General features: G+C 29.8%; 2 protein-coding genes across 2 annotated transcripts in view; one reads left to right on the plus strand and one right to left on the minus strand.

The window, feature by feature from the left end:
* The window catches only part of LOC132940523 (protein phosphatase Slingshot), a 67,233-nt gene extending 53,917 nt beyond the window's left edge, over nt 1–13,316 (minus strand). The window contains exon 1 of the mRNA XM_061008182.1: nt 12,652–13,316. Coding sequence (XP_060864165.1) covers nt 12,652–12,909 — 258 coding nt within the window. The 5' untranslated portion in view covers nt 12,910–13,316. The remainder of the gene's footprint in view (nt 1–12,651) is intronic.
* A 3,036-nt stretch (nt 13,317–16,352) lies between these two features.
* On the plus strand, nt 16,353–22,431 carry LOC132940609 (zinc finger MYM-type protein 1-like). Its single transcript, XM_061008330.1, has 4 exons — nt 16,353–16,881; nt 16,989–18,336; nt 18,463–18,574; nt 22,381–22,431. Exons 2-4 carry the CDS (start codon nt 16,991–16,993, stop codon nt 22,429–22,431), a joined length of 1,509 nt encoding a protein of 502 aa, XP_060864313.1. The 5' UTR covers nt 16,353–16,881; nt 16,989–16,990.
* The last annotated feature ends 99 nt before the right edge of the window (nt 22,432–22,530 follow it).

Here is a 22,530-nt window from a genome sequence, read left to right on the forward strand (position 1 = left end):
AACATATTCTGTGATTTACTTATATAAATGAAGTAGGTATTTTTTATTTATTTTTTTATATACAATACAAGAGAATTACGCATTTAAAACCCTGTCGGCTGTCGTACCATAGACACTAGGTGGTACGATCGTATCTATATCAGCAGCTATTTGCCAAACGACGTCACGGAGCTGGTATACGCCCCTATGAGTTACGATTTTAGTTTGTATTTATAAATTTAATTAATGACACATAGCTAAAGGACGTATATAACATATATTTATAACTAAAAACAACTTTGTACGATGAGCAATTTCTCCTTCCAAGTTTTTGGATGACACGGCGTATATATAGGCGCAATTTGTGGTTGACTCGGGGACTTGGGAGTGATTATCACCCTAATAATTTATGTCATTTGTGGACTATCTGAAAAAAATAAAGATGAGCTTCAGCGCCCTAATATTTTCATTTGGTGTATACTGATAGAATATTAATTTTAGATAGATACATAATTTTTGGTTGACAATTTATGTACCGAAAACGGGAAACGGACGAGCATGTGTTGACTCAGTCTTACAAAATTCAACATAGTAAATTTTTGTTCAATAGAACCAATTTTGTGTTGTTAGCTTTAATATTAGAGTATGTTGACCTATGATCAAACTTAAGTAAGAACATTATCTGTGTTGTCTCATTGGTGTTATACGATCTTTAAATAAGCTATTTCTATCCATATCGATTCCAGTGCATAAATGGTAAATACTATTAAGTATATTGAAATTATATAACAATACCTACCTATTACCATATTTTTATACTTATAGTTAAATTATAAACATATTTAGTAATTAGACCATTGAGTTTTCTAAATAAATATATAATATCTAATAAGGCACCGACCTATACTTATATGTATTGGTACTATTCCAAATGACACTACAAAATGATCAACATTTATCTGTTCATACGAAATTTTGTAAGTCTAATATTACAAAACACATCTAAAACCAAAAATTATACTATAAAGTTTAATCTTTAATATATCTATATAATAGTCCTTATTATAGATAGTACCTATTTAATATATATATAAGATACATATATTTCATATTTATCAGATGTATCACACTGGATTGAATAAAAATAATATGAATAAACAATTTATTTGTTACAAACAAGACATTTTTAAATTTACTACAAATATGCCCCTAAAGTATAATCAAAACACAAAAAGAGCCGGTATCGATTTAAACAAAAAAAAAACAATATTCGGCTTAAGAATATAGTGTCGACGTGTCGTCTTTGAGATGCTTTGTTCGTCCAGATAACGATGTAATTGCCGAACGCTGGTTTTTAATCGGTTTGATTCATTGTTGTAATAATAATAACATTGTTATATGGAACGAATGTAGAAAAACGTATTACACCAATAGAACAAATCGGTAATTGGCGAACAAAGCGAAAAATATCGTTCAAAGACCTTCAAGTTCAAATACCCGATGTGTGTGTATACGTAGCGCGAATATAAATATACAAATCCGAACTGGGCAACGTAGCTGGTATATACATACAGAGTGAATGAAATACGTAGACGACCGAAAAAAACACAATCCCAGTCGAGCGTACGTCGGCGGCATGTCTTAAAATGGCAATCCCGTAATCAAAAGGGGCGATGCGGCACGATAGTATCGAATAGAAAGAATATAATCGACAACGATTGTGAAAATTAAATCGACGAATACGAATATTTATTTATATAAAACGAGTGAACATACCGTATAGTTATTATTTGAAGAGTTCAATAAATTATTAAGTTAAAAATAGTGAAATCCCATAGGTTAACACTGAACTACTGGCTAAAATGAGCTGTTAAATTCTCGCAATTTCGTTCTCTCTATAGTTAATATATAAAATATAGAATACATAATATTACACATTAATGAAATAACTCCACAGTTTATAAAAATTAAAACAGAGTATTCGTTAAGACACCCGAACACAACACTACGTTGTCAGTCTCGGAATTAACTTTTTTAAATTTTGTCGAAAAATGAATCAGCCGAAAAGGGAAGGCCAAGGGTACGACTATGGTCAAAAAGGGTCTCGCACGTTTCAGCCAAGTGTTCATATAATATGACGTATCATTTATATATTATATTATTTTATATATATAATATACGGTTATAACCTCAATAAATTAATAGTTTGGAATTCAATTAGTAAATCTATACAAGTTTAACATTGCTGAGCAGTCCACCGTTTAAATTACAATTTATAACTATAACCAAAACTTAATTAATAAATGACAGCTACAATATTTACAGTTGCTGGAAAGCCCACCAACTTTTTACCCTACCTAAGTATTAATCTTTAAAATATTAATATTTTAATAAAAACATAATAAAAACTTTTATAGTGTATTAGGTACATTATATATTTAGATGTTATTATGTTGAATTAAATATTTGAAATAAAAACGTATATATTCGTACAGCGACAGAGACAAGTACACAATATCCATAAAAGAAAATTATAGATCGACACAGTATCAATATTATAAAAATTAGAGAATATTAGGTATATATACCGCAAAAATTGAGAAAAATAGAACAATTGAATAATGATACAATTGCGAATTGAAAATAAAAACAAATAGAAAACAGAATTCACGATATTTTACACCAATAAAAAAAATCTTAATAAAATATATGTATATTATTGTGCAATAATATCATTGAACGATAATTTGTTGTGTTTATATAAACACGTTATTTTTTCGCTTATAAGAACAAAAAAAATAAAATAAACCTAGCGGTCTTCGTGTAGTTATGAGTAGAGTACGGATTTTAAAGCAATAAGAAACTAAAGAAAATCACTAAAAAAAAGCCATAAAGCTGTCCAAATCTTCCAAAAAAGCTTTAAAATAACATTTAATTTTTTTTAAATAATTTTGAAAATGTAACTACTTAAAAGCAAAAAAAGTACCAAAAGAGCACTAATATACAAAAATTGCAAAAATGCAAAATAAAATTCGTGCATTTTATTCTAAGTAGTATAAATCTAATTTCTAGCTGACATAGCTTCGTTTTAGAGCATTGGTAAAAAAAAGCAAACGCCTTCAAAATCCGTACTCTATAGTTATGAGTTATGTCTGCCACAGAAATACAACTATAGTACTATACTGACACCATAAATAAATGTAATAAAATAATAATATAATAAAATATATATATAAATCAATACCTACATGTGTGTTTAATGTACACACATATAATGCAAACACGTTGTCGTTGTTGGTGCGTATAAAACATTAATTCGTATAATATTAGTATCAGCGTGTATATTATAATATGTATCTATGTATTAATTGTATAGTACACGTCATAGCCGTGCCTACAGAATACGTATAGTAACATTAAAATATTATAAATCATCATTACGAACGGCAAATTACGACGATCTGAGTATCCGACCGACAGACAATAACAAATCGACGACTACCGCAGGAGCCACAGTTGAACCGTTGCATCGCACCTATAAAAAACGTACACGAAACACAATAACGGACGGCCGTCCGCGTGGATGTGGGTCGCCTGGCTGTCATATAATAGATAATATACACGGCATGTACCTCAGCTTAATATTATACATGGGTACATTATACATTTATACCTATATAAATATACACAATAATACAAAATATACAATACTTCAACGGCGGCGAGCATGCGGAAATAATGATCCGAAGTCGTCCGCCCTCCGCACGACAACGACACGGTTGAGTGATATGATATCAGCGGTAATGTTGCCTACATAGTACCCTACATACAATTATATTTTGTATATACATACGAGGTGATATCGTCATATCGACCGGCGCATGTTTTTTATTCGGGGTTTATTTTTTGTTTTCTGACAAATATAATTTGTATTTTACTCTTAAAACTAGGTTTGCAAAACGTATACAGCACAACGATGACAGACGGATTAGAAGAAATATGATATATAACGCACTAAATAGGATACAAATATACTATATAGTATATACTACATGCACAATGTACATGTACAAATTATACTAATATAATATATATAAACAATATAAAATATTGTTATTCGCGACTCGTCGTATAAGAAACAGCCCCGCTGTGCCAAACCAGTGCTGCGGTCTTCAGTATAAACCATGCATAAAAGAAAATAACAATTAATTTACGTGGGGAAAATATATAAAATTACATACAACGATTGGTTTTAGTGTTAAAATTTGAATGTGTGAACCTTGCTGCAGTGTATAAAAATGTTCCTACGAATAAAAGAGATTTTAGGTGCGTTTTTTGGCTTCTTTAAATGGTTCAACTATTATTAATTTTTTAGTACGATAAAAATTAAACAATAATTTATTATAGTACTATAGTTTTATTTTTGTACTATTTGTCAAGATTTAACAGAAAAAACATTATTAGGTATCTAGTTATATTTATATATTTGGACAAAATCATCATACCATCATTTTCTTAGATCCAGTCATCTAGATATTTGTTTAATATAATATAATATTATTATAAATAAGTATTTTAAACAAGTATAAGAAAATTATATAACAGATATAAAAAATATTATATTAAATTAATTGTTTTTCATTAAATCGCACTTAAAAAAATTCTTAAACTGTTTTTAATACTTATTACATCACAATAAAGAGTGAAAATTATTTTACATGCGTGAATAGTAATTGTAAAAATGCATAAGTCATCAAAACTAGTAATTCGTATAACTACATACCTAGTAATGTACTAATGTACTATTATTATTATTCATTTAAGAACATGTATAGTTAAATTTCTACTTTCGTTTATTAAATAAATGTCTTCCTCGAGCATCGCACAGTATTATGAGTTAGCATTACCTAGCTAAAAAAGCTACATAACAGGAATTAAACTGTTTATTAAACTCAGAATCAATTTTGAATTTATTCTAATTCATAATAAAATTACATAAAATCGGCGAACATGAAAAATTTAATTAAAAATTAAAATTAGTCATTAGTGAAATAAGCATATAAAATTTTTATTTTTCGTTATTTATTTTTATTTCAAAAAAAATCTACCTTAGGGAATAAAAAGCTTAGGTATAAATAATATGATTATGGTATAAGCGATGAAATTAATAGAATATAAGTAATAGAAAAATAATTAAAAAGAGTAAACTATAATATTTATTATATATTCATCCAGTCCCGTTTTTATCGTTTCCATAATGTGACGATGCTATGTACTTACAGACAGAGTTGTTATGTTTAAAACATATGTCTTTAACATCAATAAAAAACGTGTTTTAATTAATTTAATACTGAATACTAAGACAGTGAAAACTTAGGACCCAAAAAGTTCTTAGTTAAAGAAATACAGTGTTCAACTTTGATTACCAAAATCATTACCTAATTTACTATTATAATTGAAAGGGTTTCATCAAAAATATTTGTTTAAACAACAATTAAAAACAAAAAAATTGTATTTTCCAACCATGCTTGCAGACTGGAGCATTGTGTAATATTGTAATATATTATGTCAAGTCACCACCTTAATAATTTTCGGACAGTAGTTAAATATTAAAATCTAAACTGCTAAATAAATACGGTAAAGTAAATATTATATACTAATATGTTGTATTTTCTTAACATTTTATTCTCTCGTTCATCTATATATTTGGACACGAAGCGAACGTCCAAATATCATTCCCGATATCCCGAATTATCATATTAAAGTTATTGCAGATTACAAAACTATAGTTTTATTTCGGTTCAATCTCGTCCTGCCATACCGGGTATCGACCGCACAAAACTTGTGCTACAATATAGGTGGGTTTCCACTTCATACGTGTATGTGTGTGTGCATAAAAATACTTCTCTGTGATTGGTTGGTACACATGGTAATCTTTTGGTATACCAGAGTGTTAAGGGTGGTTCACACTACACCGTGTCGTGTAAAATAATCACAGTACCACAGTTACCAAACGATACCGCATAGTTGAATATATTCAACTTTTGACCGTGCATGATCACTCAAGTGTGAACCCGGCTTTATCCATACATAATAAATATAACCACACGGTCAAAAGTTGAATATATTCAACTATGCGGTATCGTTTGGTAACTGTGGTAACCGTGATTATTTTACACGACACGGTGTAATGTGAACCCCCCTTTATACGTTCTTACCACAGGCTTGACCATGATACCATGAAGTTGGATCCACTTCAACTTCTCACATGTACACGGCTCTATATTGATAACAATATTGATAATATAAGAATATATGAGGTAACTAATATGTTACCAATCCTAACCGATCTAACCCATATTAACTGATGGGAAACGTATGTGAGACTGTTCATAGCGAACGTATCCGGTCAAAATATGCACGTAACGTACACTATGTAGTGGAAATCCACCTTATGCTGCTTGCTTCACAGACCTTTGCTACCTTCCTTGGCTCGTCGGCACCTAACCTAGCATACCACCCCTATAGTCAAAATGCCCAGGGCTCGATAACTTCTTACACGTGTACACCGGCAACAACCAGCGGTCAGAAAATGTATTAAAGCATGGTGGTTGCAATGCTACGAGAAACAAGACGGGTCGATATCGTTCGTTCTTTGACGCATCTTCGATGGCAAAAGGCGTCAACCCCATGGCATTCATCGGCGGATGGTTACCAAAAATAACGCGTCCCTTCAGTTTGTTTTTAGTTCATTGCGGTATACTGCCTTATCTTCATATCGTGGTGGCCATATATCATATAACAGTATTACCTACATTATATTATAGAATAATATAGGTACTTATAGAGATAATCGTTTATGAGCATAACCATAATCATTTTTTAACCACATTCATTGTTTTAGAATGTAGTTAGGACAGGTGGATTTGTTCTATTCACGGACTAAGATAGATAAATATAATATATCTTAGTCCGTCGTTCTATATTGTTAGCAGGATTCGTTTGGCGTTAACATATATTTTTTAAAGAAAATTGTATATTATACTTTAAAGTTGTATTATTAATTTAATATAATATAGTCAGTTTGTTATACTAGATTATACAATATTTATTAAGATTGTAGTGATTGTATATTGAAAATAATTATCAACGGAGTGATAAGTGTTTTTTTGGAAAATAGACTGGTCGAAGTTAGTTGCCGATTAGATAGTGATTTCGCTCCGCTCACCATAGTTTTTTTGACTGATTACATTTTAAATATTACCTTATACTTAATATTCGAACACGCTTAATAACACCCCTAACGTATTAATTTGACTCAATTCAATTTGTTTTATATCAATCAATTTAGTTTAAGATAATCTTATTGAGGTAACTATAATCTATATGGTTGTATAGCAGGACAAAATTATTCAAATTTGATGTCTCACTTAACGTGCAGACCGGTTAAATCATTATATCGTCGTGAATGCTATAAACTTTTAATTTTTGAGCGTATAATATGGAGTTTTTTAGAGAATAAATACGGTTGATAAATGCAACCAAAAAACATTGCTCTCGAAACATTTATTTAGGTACCAACGTTTGGAAAAGAACCCTTGCAAAGTCTGTTTTGTTTTGAATACTGTTATACAACCGTCCATCACGATATGACGACAATGAACATAATTTTATGCTTTATGAAATAAGAACAATGTATAGGTGCATTCATTAAAGGTATATTTTTTTTCATAAAGATAACATAATTTACTTACACCAATCTCATAAATTAATAAAATGTATATAACTATTTAATAATTTCAAAAGATATACTAGAAACCAAACGTAAAAGTTAAAACTGCTTAATAGGTATAGGTATAGTATACCTGTACTATTATTTGTATTATAAGTACAAGCAAGTCAAGTATTATTCGATTACAATGTAATGTGCGTTAGGTACTCAAAGTTTGATACGTATTTTAGTACACTATATATATACATGGACAATGGATATACTCACATACATAATAATTGGACACAAGTCCAGCTAATACATGAAGCATTCAAGCATGCTATATTTTATAATACATGACTAAATTTTCATTTTAAAACACTAATAATTCAAATTTAAATTTAAATGCAGTAAGGTTAATTAAAAAATAAAATAGTTGTAGGTAGATATACATAATTATGCAAATATTACTGATATAAAAATAAATGAATTCATACATCAACATTTTAGAAAAAAACCAAAATAATATACAGATGTTTGTACAGCACTTACCTATATATTATTTAAATTCATGAATAAGTAAAATAAAATATTCTTGTCACAAATGGTTTTTTATTGTATTTTCAAGAAACCTGTTCTCCTATATACAGCTACAAATTAATTTAAGCTGGCATTTATCGTAATGATTTGTTTAACACGGTTTACCAATAGGTATACAAGTTTAATTTATTGTTGCATAATTCTAAACAATATTTTACTCAATATGAATATTGGCCAAAGTCAATCGATGGTTTCTGATAAGTTTATGATTGAAAAACGAAACGCTTCATTTAAATGTAAAATATATGTACAATATTTAGGTACCTATATTGTTTATCATTAATTAAAAAAGAGTTATATATTAAACTAATAAAACTCTCCAATACAAATAAATAAAAATGATTGCGTAGAGTACTGTACAATTCAGGTTCGATGTGAATGAGTTAGACCGAACACGTTTTACCACACACTGCGGATTGTTAGTAATAACAAGTAGGAAAGTATAAAGATAAAAAAACTACATTATCTAGGTAGGTATACCTAATATAATCATGGGCGATGAAATTATGGATGCATCCTAGTTGGATCCCGAATTTAAAATTACTATACTAGTTGGGTCCGAGATTATTTTAGTTCTACACTAGTTGGATCCCTATAATATTTTTTTATGAGTAGTAAACTGTACTTACATTTTCCTTCCTATTTTAACAGATTTAGGACTGTCTATGATCTATTTAGAGTTTAAGTCAAAGCCTTTGACTCAAAGGTAAATATAAATATTGAGGTATAAATGTATTATATTATATTGTATTAAATGTCTTATATTATAATATAAGTAAAAATAAAATCTATCAATTTAAAAGTTGATTTTTTCAATCTTGATAATATTATAGGTAATAAAAATGATACACAATTATTAATTAAATATGTCATTTTACTTTGCTTTATTTTTAAATACAAATTAAATATTTTTTAGACCTATCTTGTCTTGACATTTGCAGTATATTACTTTATTACCACAAAATAATATGTGTACATGTTTTAGAATGAAACCAGAGATAATCGAAATTAATACCAAGAATTTTGACACCAATATCAACATAATAATCAAAATTACTGTCATAAAATATTTGTATTAGCCTCTTTAGCATAGCGGTAGATTACGGACGTTATGCAAGCAATTACTGTAAGTATGGGATTTATTATGTGGATCATGATGTGTGATGTATCACGTTACGACTACGAGTCGGTCCGCTCTATTTAAGCAGCTGTAGGTTACACTATAAAGGGATCGTTTTTAAAAACAGGGAAAGTGTTTGAGTTTTTGTATAATACTTTCGCGGTTAATATATACAAAACAATAATCGAATATTATGCGACAGCGTTATCCACGTGTAGAAAATTATATAGGATAAATCACATGCTCTCCCCAATATAGATAAAATTAAAAAATATATATAATTGTATTTCATAGGTACATAGAAACAATACATACAAAATGTAACAACTATCGTTAAGACCATATTGTAATATGTTTCATAGTAACACTATATTATGGTTACATTTTTTTAAGTCTCATAACGATTTTAAAATGATAGGTATATAATCTATACAAAAAGCAAATATTAAAAATAACTTGAGCATATCATACATTATATTGCCTGTTCAGGCACACGAAATCTTAGTGAAGGGTTGAAGTTAAAAAGGTCAATCAGCTGAAATCCTGGAAGTTGGTACCTACAGTAGTACAATACTAATTGTGTAACATATTTTTACGATGAGTAAACCCAAAAACTACTTAGCTGATAAAACTAGCCAAGCATCACACTCATCATTCGTAACGCACAGTAATGTACTTAATACTGAAATGTATGTGGTAGATACTATATAAAACCGGTAAAACAGAACAGGAAATTATATTAATGACCGCGGTACTTTTAAGGAATTAACGAAAATTAAAACTGTAAAAAATTAAAAGTTGACTAAATGTCGATAACTTACCTAGGTTCTATGGAACACTATAGTTAATAAATAATAGTTAAAAATTATTGAAAAAAAAAATGTAAATTTGTTATTTTTACATCCAAAAAACGTTAAATTCTTAACTTATTTTGTAAGCGTTATAATTTTTCATAAATAGGAACATTTTTAAATGCAGTAAAACAATAAGAAAGTTTCCAAAATTTAAAATCTAACTACGATTATTCATCTTCATCAAAATTATTATAGTTAGGTTGGTTTTTGAACCATTAAATTTGTTTACAATATTTTTATAGTAGGCTACTAATTGCTGATTATCTTGAATGAAGTGACATTATAGTTAACAGAAATACGTATTCATATTATTAAATCGCTATATTATCTATAAATTTTATTTTATTTTAAGTAGGTAATAAAACCATACAACTACCAAAATTATTTCTATACATGATCTATATTATAATATAAAGATGATTTCTACATATTTATAAATTATACAACATTGAACTAGTTATTATTCAATCTTACATGATAGTAAAAAATTCTTCAAATATTAAAATATTATAATATGCTACCTATTTGAAGAATTTTTATAATATTATTATAATATAATACCTATAATAGGTACTAGCTGATCCTGCACGACGTTGCATGTGACAAATTAAATACCCACGGATTTACATAATATCATAATAACTATTTAATTTTCTGTAAAAAATGGCAACCCTATACAAACCAGCAATTATTAGTTTTTAGTGAGCTATGTGTGGGTCCCCTCTTAAAATGCAAAATTTTAAACATTGCGGCTTTTAGGTGCACATCCTTGAGTATAGGATTACTTATGTACCTGCAAACATGAAACCATTAGTGCGATAAAACTTCGCTGTGAATCACTTAACACTCACACATAGGCGGAAATCCATTAAAATTTCGGGGGGGCTAACATTATTAACATAAATGTGAGGGGGCTTCGATCCCACACACCTAAAAAAGGAGGGGCTTGATGGACTTGAGGAGCTAAGTCCCCGTAAGCCCCCCCCTTGATCTCTACCTATGCACTCACATTGCCTTTTATTAATATAGATTATAAATATTATAATATATGTATATATATGTGTGCATAATATAGGTGAACGTACACCGTACAGTTAATTAATTAATGGTCATAAAAATGGATGATAATGTGAATTTAGAATAGGTATGATTTCTATACTAGTTTATATCGAAATCAGTGTAAATAATTTATAATCTTACATAGGCACTTAATCTGAGCACTGTCTTGTTTGTGTGCAACGTTTATTTTATACAATAATAATGTCAAATAGCTAAAACAACGTCTAAGGTCTTGGGTATAAGACGTATAGTTTAGAAATAAAAAACAACCTTTTGAGGAGGTTAATTACTAAATTATCAGTTATTTTTTAAATATTAATTGTGTCTACTAAATTTTAAAGTTCTTAACCAATAATATAGAATGTGAATCATAATTTAAGCTGCAAGAGTAAAATTACAAAATGTTATGACAAAATAAATGTAAAATAAATCAAAATTAGTACTAGGTATGATGTAAATTGTTTGTCATTTAAATATTCAGGAACATAGTGTTAAAATAAAAACCTAAGACCTGAACCACGTAAAGTTAACTTTGCTCAGAATTTAAAAAAATACCATTACTTATGTATTAACGTTTTATTCAAATGTCTTCGCATTTATATTACAGAGAGAACGACATTCCAAACGGCGTGTCAACCTTGTTTTAATTATACGAAAACATACACAGAACTCACATATATGTTTCTATTCTCTAATGTATATAAAAAATATAGTTATATAAACACTAAAACTCATGCATATACATTAAGACACCATCAAAATTGAAGCTGGCAATATGTATACATTGTATAGTGAAACGGTTATGGAAGTACGTTTTAAACCGGTATCATAGAGCCACCTTCATGATAAAAAAAAAATGATGTCATCGCGAATAGTACCTGTAAATGACTCGTCGTAAATATATATTGGAACAATCTAGGGTACAATATAAATTATATAAAACACCATCGCGATCGGAACCATGCAAATAGCCAAATATAGGTCGAATCCGGTATCTTGGTGACTTTTCAATCTATTTTTTTAATTACATTTAAGTATTAGACTCAGTCTTTGAATCTAGGTATATATATTACGTTTATTTATACTTAAAATTGTAAGACCTTATTTATGTAATAATATTTAAGTACATATTATATTAAAAAAACAATGCAATTTATTACCTATTAATAATTGTATACTTATGACTTAAAATTATACGTATGCGCTAATCCGGCGATAACACATATTATTATATATTAAATTTATATAGTGTCAGTTGGACATCTAACCCTGTGCAAGTCACCTCCCCCCCCATGGAAGCTGGTAGCCATTCTAAATTTCGAACGTACCTCGGGACCGGCAGCGTCCACCGAAGGTTTCCTGGGCGGCGGCGGACGGTTATTCTTTTGGACGGCGTTCAGCCACGCTTTAACCCGCCTGTTATTGCTGGCGTTCCGTTTGTACGTCAACCGGCCACTGTTGGCCACCGTTGGCTCTTGTTGGCCACCGCCACGTACCGTCGACGGCCGTCCGTCGTCGCACAGTATCGTGGACCACGGGGACGGTGGACCGGCGGCCGCCGGAGGCGGCAGAACGTACAACATCATAGCACTGCGCACCCGAAACTAATGCTAAGCGCAGTACGATAGCAGCCGCGGCTACTCGTAAGTACGATATGTGTATAATATGATAACAATTCGCCGTACGATCACGAACTCAACACCCAGTCTGAAAGCGGCCAGCTGCGGCGAACACCCGAGACGATGACGGGTTCATCGCGGCGAACCGATTAAATGCTTTAAGAAATTCGATCGGAAAACGACGACTACACAAGAGGTTAAATTCGTTTACAGTAGACAAAACGATCAAATCCGCACACGATCTATAACACACTCGCGCACGCCGCAATCACACGTGCCAAAGCGGTGGGGATTAACGAGCGCACACAAACCAAACGCGGCGGCAGTCACGCAGACGACTGACTGACGCGCGGCGACGACAACACACTACGGGCCTACGAGTTCAGCTGGACGAGGCCGACGCCGCTTCCACCACCACCACCACATCGGCAGATCGTGCTTTGTCGTCACCACGCGGAGCGCGCTACACGGAAATCGAGACAATGTTTCGATTTATCGCGGAGCCCGATAGTGACACCTAAAATCTGAATTATACTTGTTTTCCCAGGTGGGGATTTATTGTGTTTCAAAATTGATAGTTTTGGATTGGCTATTGGTTTTTTTGTTGTTTAATTTGGCCGGGTAGTACCTAATACCTATAGGCGTTAACGCGCAATTAATTATAATTTATAATATTATGATCTCGTCTCGGGTCTCTATTATCTTTAACGGTCGTCGCGATTATCGCCACGTGATTTTAATCCGGAAAATTGCCCATATTGACGCCGGGGGTAACAAAGAGCTAACAAATGAATCGATTTTTTTTAATAAAACAAAGAAAATAACAATAATAACAAATAATCTTTATTGTGAGTCAAGTGAAATTGTATAGTATCCAGTTTTAAAAAATATAACACGAACAACAATGGATACGCATGAAACGTGTTAGCTACCAACTGTAAATACTGAATCTAATACGATACATAAAACAAAAAATAAGATAAAGACCAAGTATTAGAAATTGAGGTAATCAAAACCATATTTATTAGTTTAAATATTGTTGTAAAAAAAAATACAACACTAAAATATATACAACTAAGAATAGTTCAAAACGATTTTGACTTCTAAAGTTAAGTACCTACAAAGTAAGACATACCCTAAAGAAATCACAAGAAATGTTTTAAAATTTACAAAGGTAATGAAGATGAATGATAATGCTAAATGCTGATCACAAATCACAACTATATAATATAAAGGATTTTGTATGTTTGGAAAAATAATGTTTGATGCATAAATTTTATTATAATAATCTTTCATCCTTGGATATCTGAATCTACATATCCATAAGATCTAAAAGAGGAAGATTAACAAAATCATTCTTCAGCTCAATAAAAATGTTATTATTATCGTTTTTAAAACTACTAAGTTCTTGACTCACTTAGTTTAATCCCAAATTGCAGTGTTTACAATATACATGTAAACCATTTTTAAAATACAAAATATAATGCTAATTAATGAAATTAATGAAACTAATAAAATTAAATCAAAATTAATGGTTTAAGTAAAATATTAAAAAAATGTTTAATGAAACAAATAATAAAACATAACAAAAACAAACAATTAGTTATATCAAATATATAATATGTATCCTTTATATTTGTATGAAATGTATACTTCAGTAGTCAGCATGCATATTTTTATAGTATATAGCTACCTGTATTTTTTTATGTCTTGAATATTTAAAATAAAACATTTACTGATAATTAACATATAATTACAACAAAATGCACACTAAATCAGTTACACTCAATGAATTCTAGTTATTTCATTATTCTAGGTCAACATTGTTTACATACCAGTAACCTGTTACACTATAAATTCTTATTTAATTACTTTTTTATTCAACAATTTGAAATTACTTTAAAGTGTACTTACATAATAAATAATAATAACATTTTATGAATCAAAATAAAATAATCTATATAATAGTTAGGTGTATCTATACCTAATTATTTATTTATGTAGTTTTTGTATTGATGGAAACCAGGTAATTTTCTTAAAAATAATTCAATGTGCCCCTTACAATTTTTCAAAATTACATAGTCATCAGAAATGCCATTTGAGGTACATTCTTGTCACCCCTAACATATTATTTATAGATATAAACACTGCTTTTATGATAATTATTGATGCTACAAAAAAAATTGTAACAAATACTATGGGATATTCCACAAGATTAAAAACCTAAATAAAGGTACTTAAATATCAAAAATATGACCAAGCAGAATGATAGTAGAATAACATTTTGTAGTAGGTAACACATAGTTTAAAACAAAATGTAATAATGAATAATATCAAATAATATTTTCCCCGTTAATTTATAATAATTAATTACACAAAGTATTAGCATTGGTTATAATACTATATTATTATAATAGTAGTATTTATAACCAATGATCTTAGGTTTTGTTAATCAGCTAAAAAGATTATATTGTTTTTTACAGAATATAAATATAAACTGTGTAGGTAATCATATTTTAAATTAAAAAATTAAAATAGATAGGTGCTCTTCAAGATAAGCAATAAATCAATCACTCATTTATAATCATTTATTATAAAATTCTATATCAAATCATTGAATGATTCAAAATCAAAGCAGTAAAAAACGTCGAATTCGCAAAAGAATAAAATTAATATTGGTAATTTTTGTTTACCTAATTACCTATGTCTACTTTAAGGACAGAACAGACAAAAACTACAATCGTCCGAAGTATTAGTCTCTTATGGACAGTAAGTATTTATTGGTCACCTTAATGTGTCTAAAATATCACGTAGAATCGTATTTTCGTAGAATGTAAGGTACTCACCGAATTCTGTTGCGAAGTCCCTATAGTCGGAGACGTCTGTACGGCGGCTAAAGCCATACACGCCCGCTGTGGTCTTTGTTTTGTCCAACAATGGCGAAGATCAACTATTTCTAAATATTCGATGTAACTCAATGTAGACGGACGACGAATTTTCCGTTGAAAATACAAGACAAAAAACGAAAACAACCGACGATGAACCAATGTAAAAAAAACAAATAAGGTATCAAATATTACTTAACTCGTAATCAGGAAAACATGAGCGAAAGAGTACAGAAGAGATAACAGCCCGACCATACCATGGTTGTGGTATCATGCATATTATGGTTCATTCTGTTTACCGACGTACTTATGAATCGTTTCGTAACGACTTTTTGACCATACGTCAATCGTCCCCTATAAACTTTTACGGAAAATAATTACTTATTACTGTTATTATTATATAACAGTGGCGTTTTCTTTGGGTGTGCAAGTTGTGTGTTAACGCCCTATAATATTGATGTCATAACATATTGTGCATGTGTAATATTGTAATTTGGAAATTTGTAATGCATATTACATAGTAATATAATTTTATTTACAAAATCTTAAAATAATTGTTTTGTAGGTACTCTTCTCTATAAATAAAAATAATAATCAACAAATAAACTATTTTTAACTCGGGATTCGACCAGCGGTATGCACCGTCTGCAGCTACGACGCGCGGGCGCGATGGTGTGATTGCGGAATATTATGTATTGTGTCGTGTAGGACGTTAATGTTTTGAACAACGACTCGTGGTATCTAATATCCCACATTCGTAATTTGTCGTGATATTGTCGGCTAACTTCGGTGCAATGTTAATACTAGACCAAGTCGTTGAAAATGAAATTAACGACCAGCCGCTAATCGGCTATTCGGCTAATGGCAATTAGTAGTGGGGATCATCGCGGCTGCACGTTGTACACTCGTACTGCAACGCCGATCGACAAAAACTTATTGTTTATTTCTGTGCATCACTGCATCAGTATTGTACTATTGTTAATTAGCATGTACTACCTATTCTATCTTTTATGAATTTTATTGCAATTGATTGATAATTCAAGACAGTTACCAGGTATTCACTATTCTATTTATTTTTGTTTAAGATACTCTTGGTACTGATTATTTACAATACGTATTACGTGTCGTATAGTTATTAAACTTATTCCATATTAACAATAGGTATGTGTAACCGTAGCGAAGTTGTAAATCAATTAAAACAAAATTGCTTTTCAAGACTTTCATTTGCTGAAAAAAAAGTTTTAGTTCAAAATGGTAGACCGTGTCCAGATCTTGACATTTTAACAACAGTAAAAATTAAAAAGACGACAGATAATACGTCATGCACTCGGCATTTTCGTAAAGAGCTTTATAATATATCTGATTGGTTATGCGGTTGTGAAATTTCGAATAAATTTTTTTGTTGGTCTTGTTTACTATTTTCTACGAAAAAAACTGTTTGGAATAATCAAGGGTATGATGATTTAAATCATTTAAATACAGCTGTTAAAAAACATACTGAATCAGAAATTCATATAGCTGGATATTTTAAACTTAAGACATTTTTATCATCATCAACTGCTAGAATTGACACATCATTAGATAAACAAAGAAAAATAGATATTCAATTACATAATGAAAAAGCAGCAAAAAATAGAGAAATATTAAAAAGATTAATAAATGCAGTATGTTTTTTAGCTAAGCAGGAATTACCTTTTAGGGGACATAATGAAAACAAATATTCAGTAAATAGGGGAAACTATATGGAGTTATTGATTTCCAGCCAAGAATTTGATCCATTATTACAAGAACATTTAGATACATCTACTATTTTTCGAGGCACTTCTGTTTCCATACAAAATGATTTAATAAATTCTATTGCTGATGTTATTAAACATGAGATTTTTAATGAAATTCAAAATACACAATACGTGGCAATTATGCTTGACGAAACAACTGATATTAGTAATAAATCACAACTATCGACAGTACTGAGATATTTTTCAAAAAACGAAAGCAAAATTGTTGAACGTTTTCTTGGATTTGATGACATGAGTGCTGACAAAACAGCAGCCTCTCTATTTAATCACGTAAATCAAGTAGTTGAAAAATTTAAAATTGAAAACAAATTAGTGGCACAAACATATGACGGGGCAGCAGTAATGTCTGGCCATTTAAACGGGTTGCAAAGTAAAGTTTTAGAGAAATATCCTAAAGCTATATTTACTCATTGTTATGCGCATGTTATTAATTTAATACTTCAACAATCATTAGAGTGCAACAAGGAACTTAAAATATTTTTTCGAGGTCTTAACTCTTTACCTGTATTTTTTTCTCATTCTCCTAAAAGACTAAAAGCACTTTCAGAATTTATGACCAAAAAGTTACCCACATTGGCTACTACTCGTTGGAACTTTACTTCACGATTAGTTCATACAGTTCATAATCATCGAACATCATTGGTTGATTTTTTTATGTTTGCTTATGAAAGTGGTGATTTTGATAATGTTACTGGAATGACAGCAAAAGGGTTTGCAAATTTCCTTCAAGAAAATAAAAACATTTTTATTATACAAATATTATCTAATCTTCTTATTTTTACTGACGTATTGTTCAATATTTTACAGTCAAAACATTTTGATATTTTATTTTGTAGTCAAAAAATACTTGATTTTCAAAACCAATTATATCAAGAAAGGGAAAATTTTGATACTTTATGGGAATCATTTACTGAAAATGCTAACGAACTTTTTGTAAGCAATCGCAGGGTTAGTCAAACAGAAACCGACAGAAAAGATTATTATAGACGTCTTTATTTTGAAATTATCGACAATATACATACTCAAATTAATATCCGTTTTAAATCGTTTGAAAAATTGCAATATTTTAATTTACTTAATCCTACAAAAACTAAATGTTTTGCGAAAAAAGATAATTTTCCATCTGATTTACTTAAAAATTTACAAGATATTTATGGCGATTTTTTCAACTATGGTAAACTACAAAATGAACTTCATGTATGGTACACCTTAAAGGAATCATCCGATAAAAGTCCTATTGAAATTATGAATTATCTTTCTGAAATGAGCTTAAATAGTGGATTTTCCGAAGTGTATAAGTTGGCTCAATTAATATCTACTATACCAACAACAACCGCTTCAGTGGAGAGATCATTTTCATCTTTAAAAAGAATCCATACATATTGTCGCTCAACTCAAACCCAAGAAAGAATGAACAACTTAAGTATAATATCAATAGAAAAAGAATTGGTTTTCAAATTAAGGGCAAACAGAAATAAATTTTATGAAGATGTTATAAACAAATTTACTGAGAAAGAAAGAAGAATAGAATTTGAATTCAAATAAAAATCAATATATAATAGATTATATTCATTAAAACATTGTCAGTTTGTGTAATAATTAAATTTTATAAATATTTTTATGTATTTTTAAAAATTTAAAAAGTATGTAAAATAAATAACTTTAATAATAATATGTTGAATTGGGAATTTATTTTTCATAAGGGGGGGGGGGGGGGGGGGTTCCTAATCAATCACACATTAACGCCTAACGTCGAAAGTCAGGAAACGCCACTGTTATATAATGCATTATGCACGAATGTGAGGCACCATTGTCAGGCAGTATAATAATATGTTTTTCGATAATTATGGGAGAGATGGGTTTAAGAATAAACATTTTTCGAATTTTGGAAAAAAGAGGCAAGATGCTCATTGGTCTAAAAGAACTTGGCAGGTTCTGAGGTAGGCTTAGAGAACAGTATGATTGTGGAGAATTTTCAAATTGGAGGAAAATAGGAATCTTAAAATAACGTCGAAAATGTGAGTTATGTGGATAATGGCTCTATTTGATAGACATTTAGCGAATTCTGCAGAAATCAGGTCGAAAACAGGAGGTTTTTTCAATGGATATTTCAGTATAGAGTATTTAATATAATTTGGTATATGAAGGGTTTAACTGTTAGAGTTAGTCAGTGGCGCCCATAGATATTTACAACTAGATAGCCGTATTTATACTACAGTTGTGATCAATGTTAAAGTCGGCCGCCATTTATAAACCAGGCAATGCTTGGATTTACTTTAAATTTATTCATATACATAATAATAATATAATATACCGTGATATTATTTTGTAAACGTTGCCCGCTTTGTAAATGGCGGCTGACTTCGATGATAAGAAGGAGACGGCTGTCTAGTTGTCGTATACTTGTATAATATGTCTATGGTGGCCCCGAAGTAAAATTAAATTGGGGTGGGCTAAAATTATTCCTCATTACCCACTACCTTTGCTACATACCTTTTATATTTATGCTGACCATACATACTTATTTTATAGTATCAGGGGGGTACCCACGGACCCCCACCCACCGAAAAAAAGGATGGGCGGTCGCGATGTCGCCCATCTTGGGTTATAGGTTCGGCGCCACTGAATAAGTGGTAGAGGAGAGTCTAGGAAAGTTTTTTCCATGTCCATATTATCAGCATTAGATAAATCTGAATAAGGCTGGAATATGTCAGAGAGAAGAACTTTAAACAATTCGGCTTTTCTGAGTAAAGAGACCATTATGTTCTTTTTAAAGGGGGATTCTGCGTTTTATAGTAAGGTGCATACAAAACGGTTTTCAAAGGGGTTTGTTATAGGCAATTTGAAGGTATGTAAAAAATTGAAATTGCCTGTAAATAAGATTTTACAAACTTATAATACCAGCGACACACCACATACCTCCCTGTAGAATTTCGGGCATGTGCCAGTTTCCCCCAAAAGAGCATTTTTTATACCAATTCCCCACTAAATACCGAGAGCCGGCATGTACCAGTTGTCCTCGACCGAATGTAGGAACCAGTTGCTCTCATATGTTAAGATATAGGTACACGATTACAATATATAGCCCGTAAAATAGGGGAGGTATATATACAAATAATAAATCAAATATAAAATAATTTATAAAAAAGCGGGTATGTGGATGTCACTTTGCTGTACAATAGATTACAAGTAACAAGTGGGTTACTGTATAATGGATGGTATTGAATTTGAATTCAATGATATCATTGTAGGTAGGTAGGTAATAGGTAAACGAAACACGATTCTGAGAGGAGACAGTTTGTCAGTGTGGATATTTTGTATTACCTATATTAATATTGATATAACTTATTACAAATACGGTAGCCGGTAAGATGAATTAATATTATAAAATTACAACAAAATAACTAAACTTGTTTTTCTTGATTATTTAATATATAATTTCGTATTATCGTCCAAATTTGAACATAAAATAAAATTATAAAAAGAACTGTGTTTTCATATTATTGAGATATTTTGGTTACAGAATAACCTACTTACGTGGAACCTTTTCAATAAAAGTCGAACATTTTATACATTTTTAAATTTTAAATTTTATAAATGTTTGTCAAAAATCGAACTTTAAAATAAATTTATAAACTAAAATAAATTATATACATATATATTATATATTAATTAATTTATTATATTAATTATCAAATAAGCTTATTATTGTTCAACTTTTACAACAGATTGCCTAATAAAAAAAATTATGTTAAAAAAAAAAATTAAAAATTTTATGAGTGTATTTTTAATATTTTTTAACTGTCATTGTAACAATATATTAGGAACCATGTATTCAATTTTCAAGCTTTTTGACCCAACGAATACAATTTAATTGACATTTATAGAAAAAAACTAAAAAATTTGAAATTGAAAATGTCCGTAAACCGCTCAAAACAAGTCTAAATATTTTGAACATTTTATCGTGTAAAGAAAATATATCTACTGTTATTTATTTTAGAGTTACACCTAAAACCAAAATCGATGTTGTCAAAATGGATTGTGTGTAAAAATTACTGTTTCCTAAATTTTTGTTTAGTTTTTCCCTGCACTTTTGAAAATTATTAAGAATTTCAAATTTTGACCTCCTAAATACACCAACTAAATTCACCATTCACTTTCCCATCAAACAAAATACTGTTGAAGAAAATCGGAGCAGTGTTACTGCTCCAAACGTTGATGAAAGACACAACAATTTTTAAAAACATACACATTATTATAAAATCAATACATTTATCGTTTCGCTCAAAATTTAAAATAAAGTAAAATAGTATAAAAATCAAACACAAACATTCGTAAAAATTAAACGAAAGTAACTATTTCTAATACTTTAAAATGGAATGTTGTTGATGATATTTCTTTATGCCCATTAAAATTACTACAAGAAGAAGTTCAATCAAACGCCATGGATGTAACATCAAAGTCATTAAACAATGTAGGTACCTAAACTCCATTTTGAGAAGTATTTATTGTGCGAGAAGCACCACTACCAAAATCTATTTATGAAGTTCACTCAGCATTAAGAATATTACAATTACATACTTACAAAGGTGAGAATCGGAAACTTCGAATACCTATCTCAACTTTGCTCTTATTTGAAAATCACATCAAACATTTTTTTTGAAATGAAACAAAATATTTTTTTTTTAAAGATACTGAATTAATCTGATTTAAAACACATAAGTATATTGGCGCTTCTATTTTATTTTTGACAGGCCAAAGAAGGTGTCTTAAAAAAAGTTGTTGCGAATGATACCATGAAATAATCAATAGATATATCAATAACAACTAATAACTAATAGTGTCAATAGGGCCAATAATGTTAATACAAAAATTTGTCATTTTTAATTTTAATTAAATTTACC

This window comes from Metopolophium dirhodum, chromosome 3 (genome assembly GCF_019925205.1).
Source record: "Metopolophium dirhodum isolate CAU chromosome 3, ASM1992520v1, whole genome shotgun sequence".
NCBI classification, from domain to species: Eukaryota; Metazoa; Arthropoda; class Insecta; order Hemiptera; family Aphididae; genus Metopolophium; species Metopolophium dirhodum.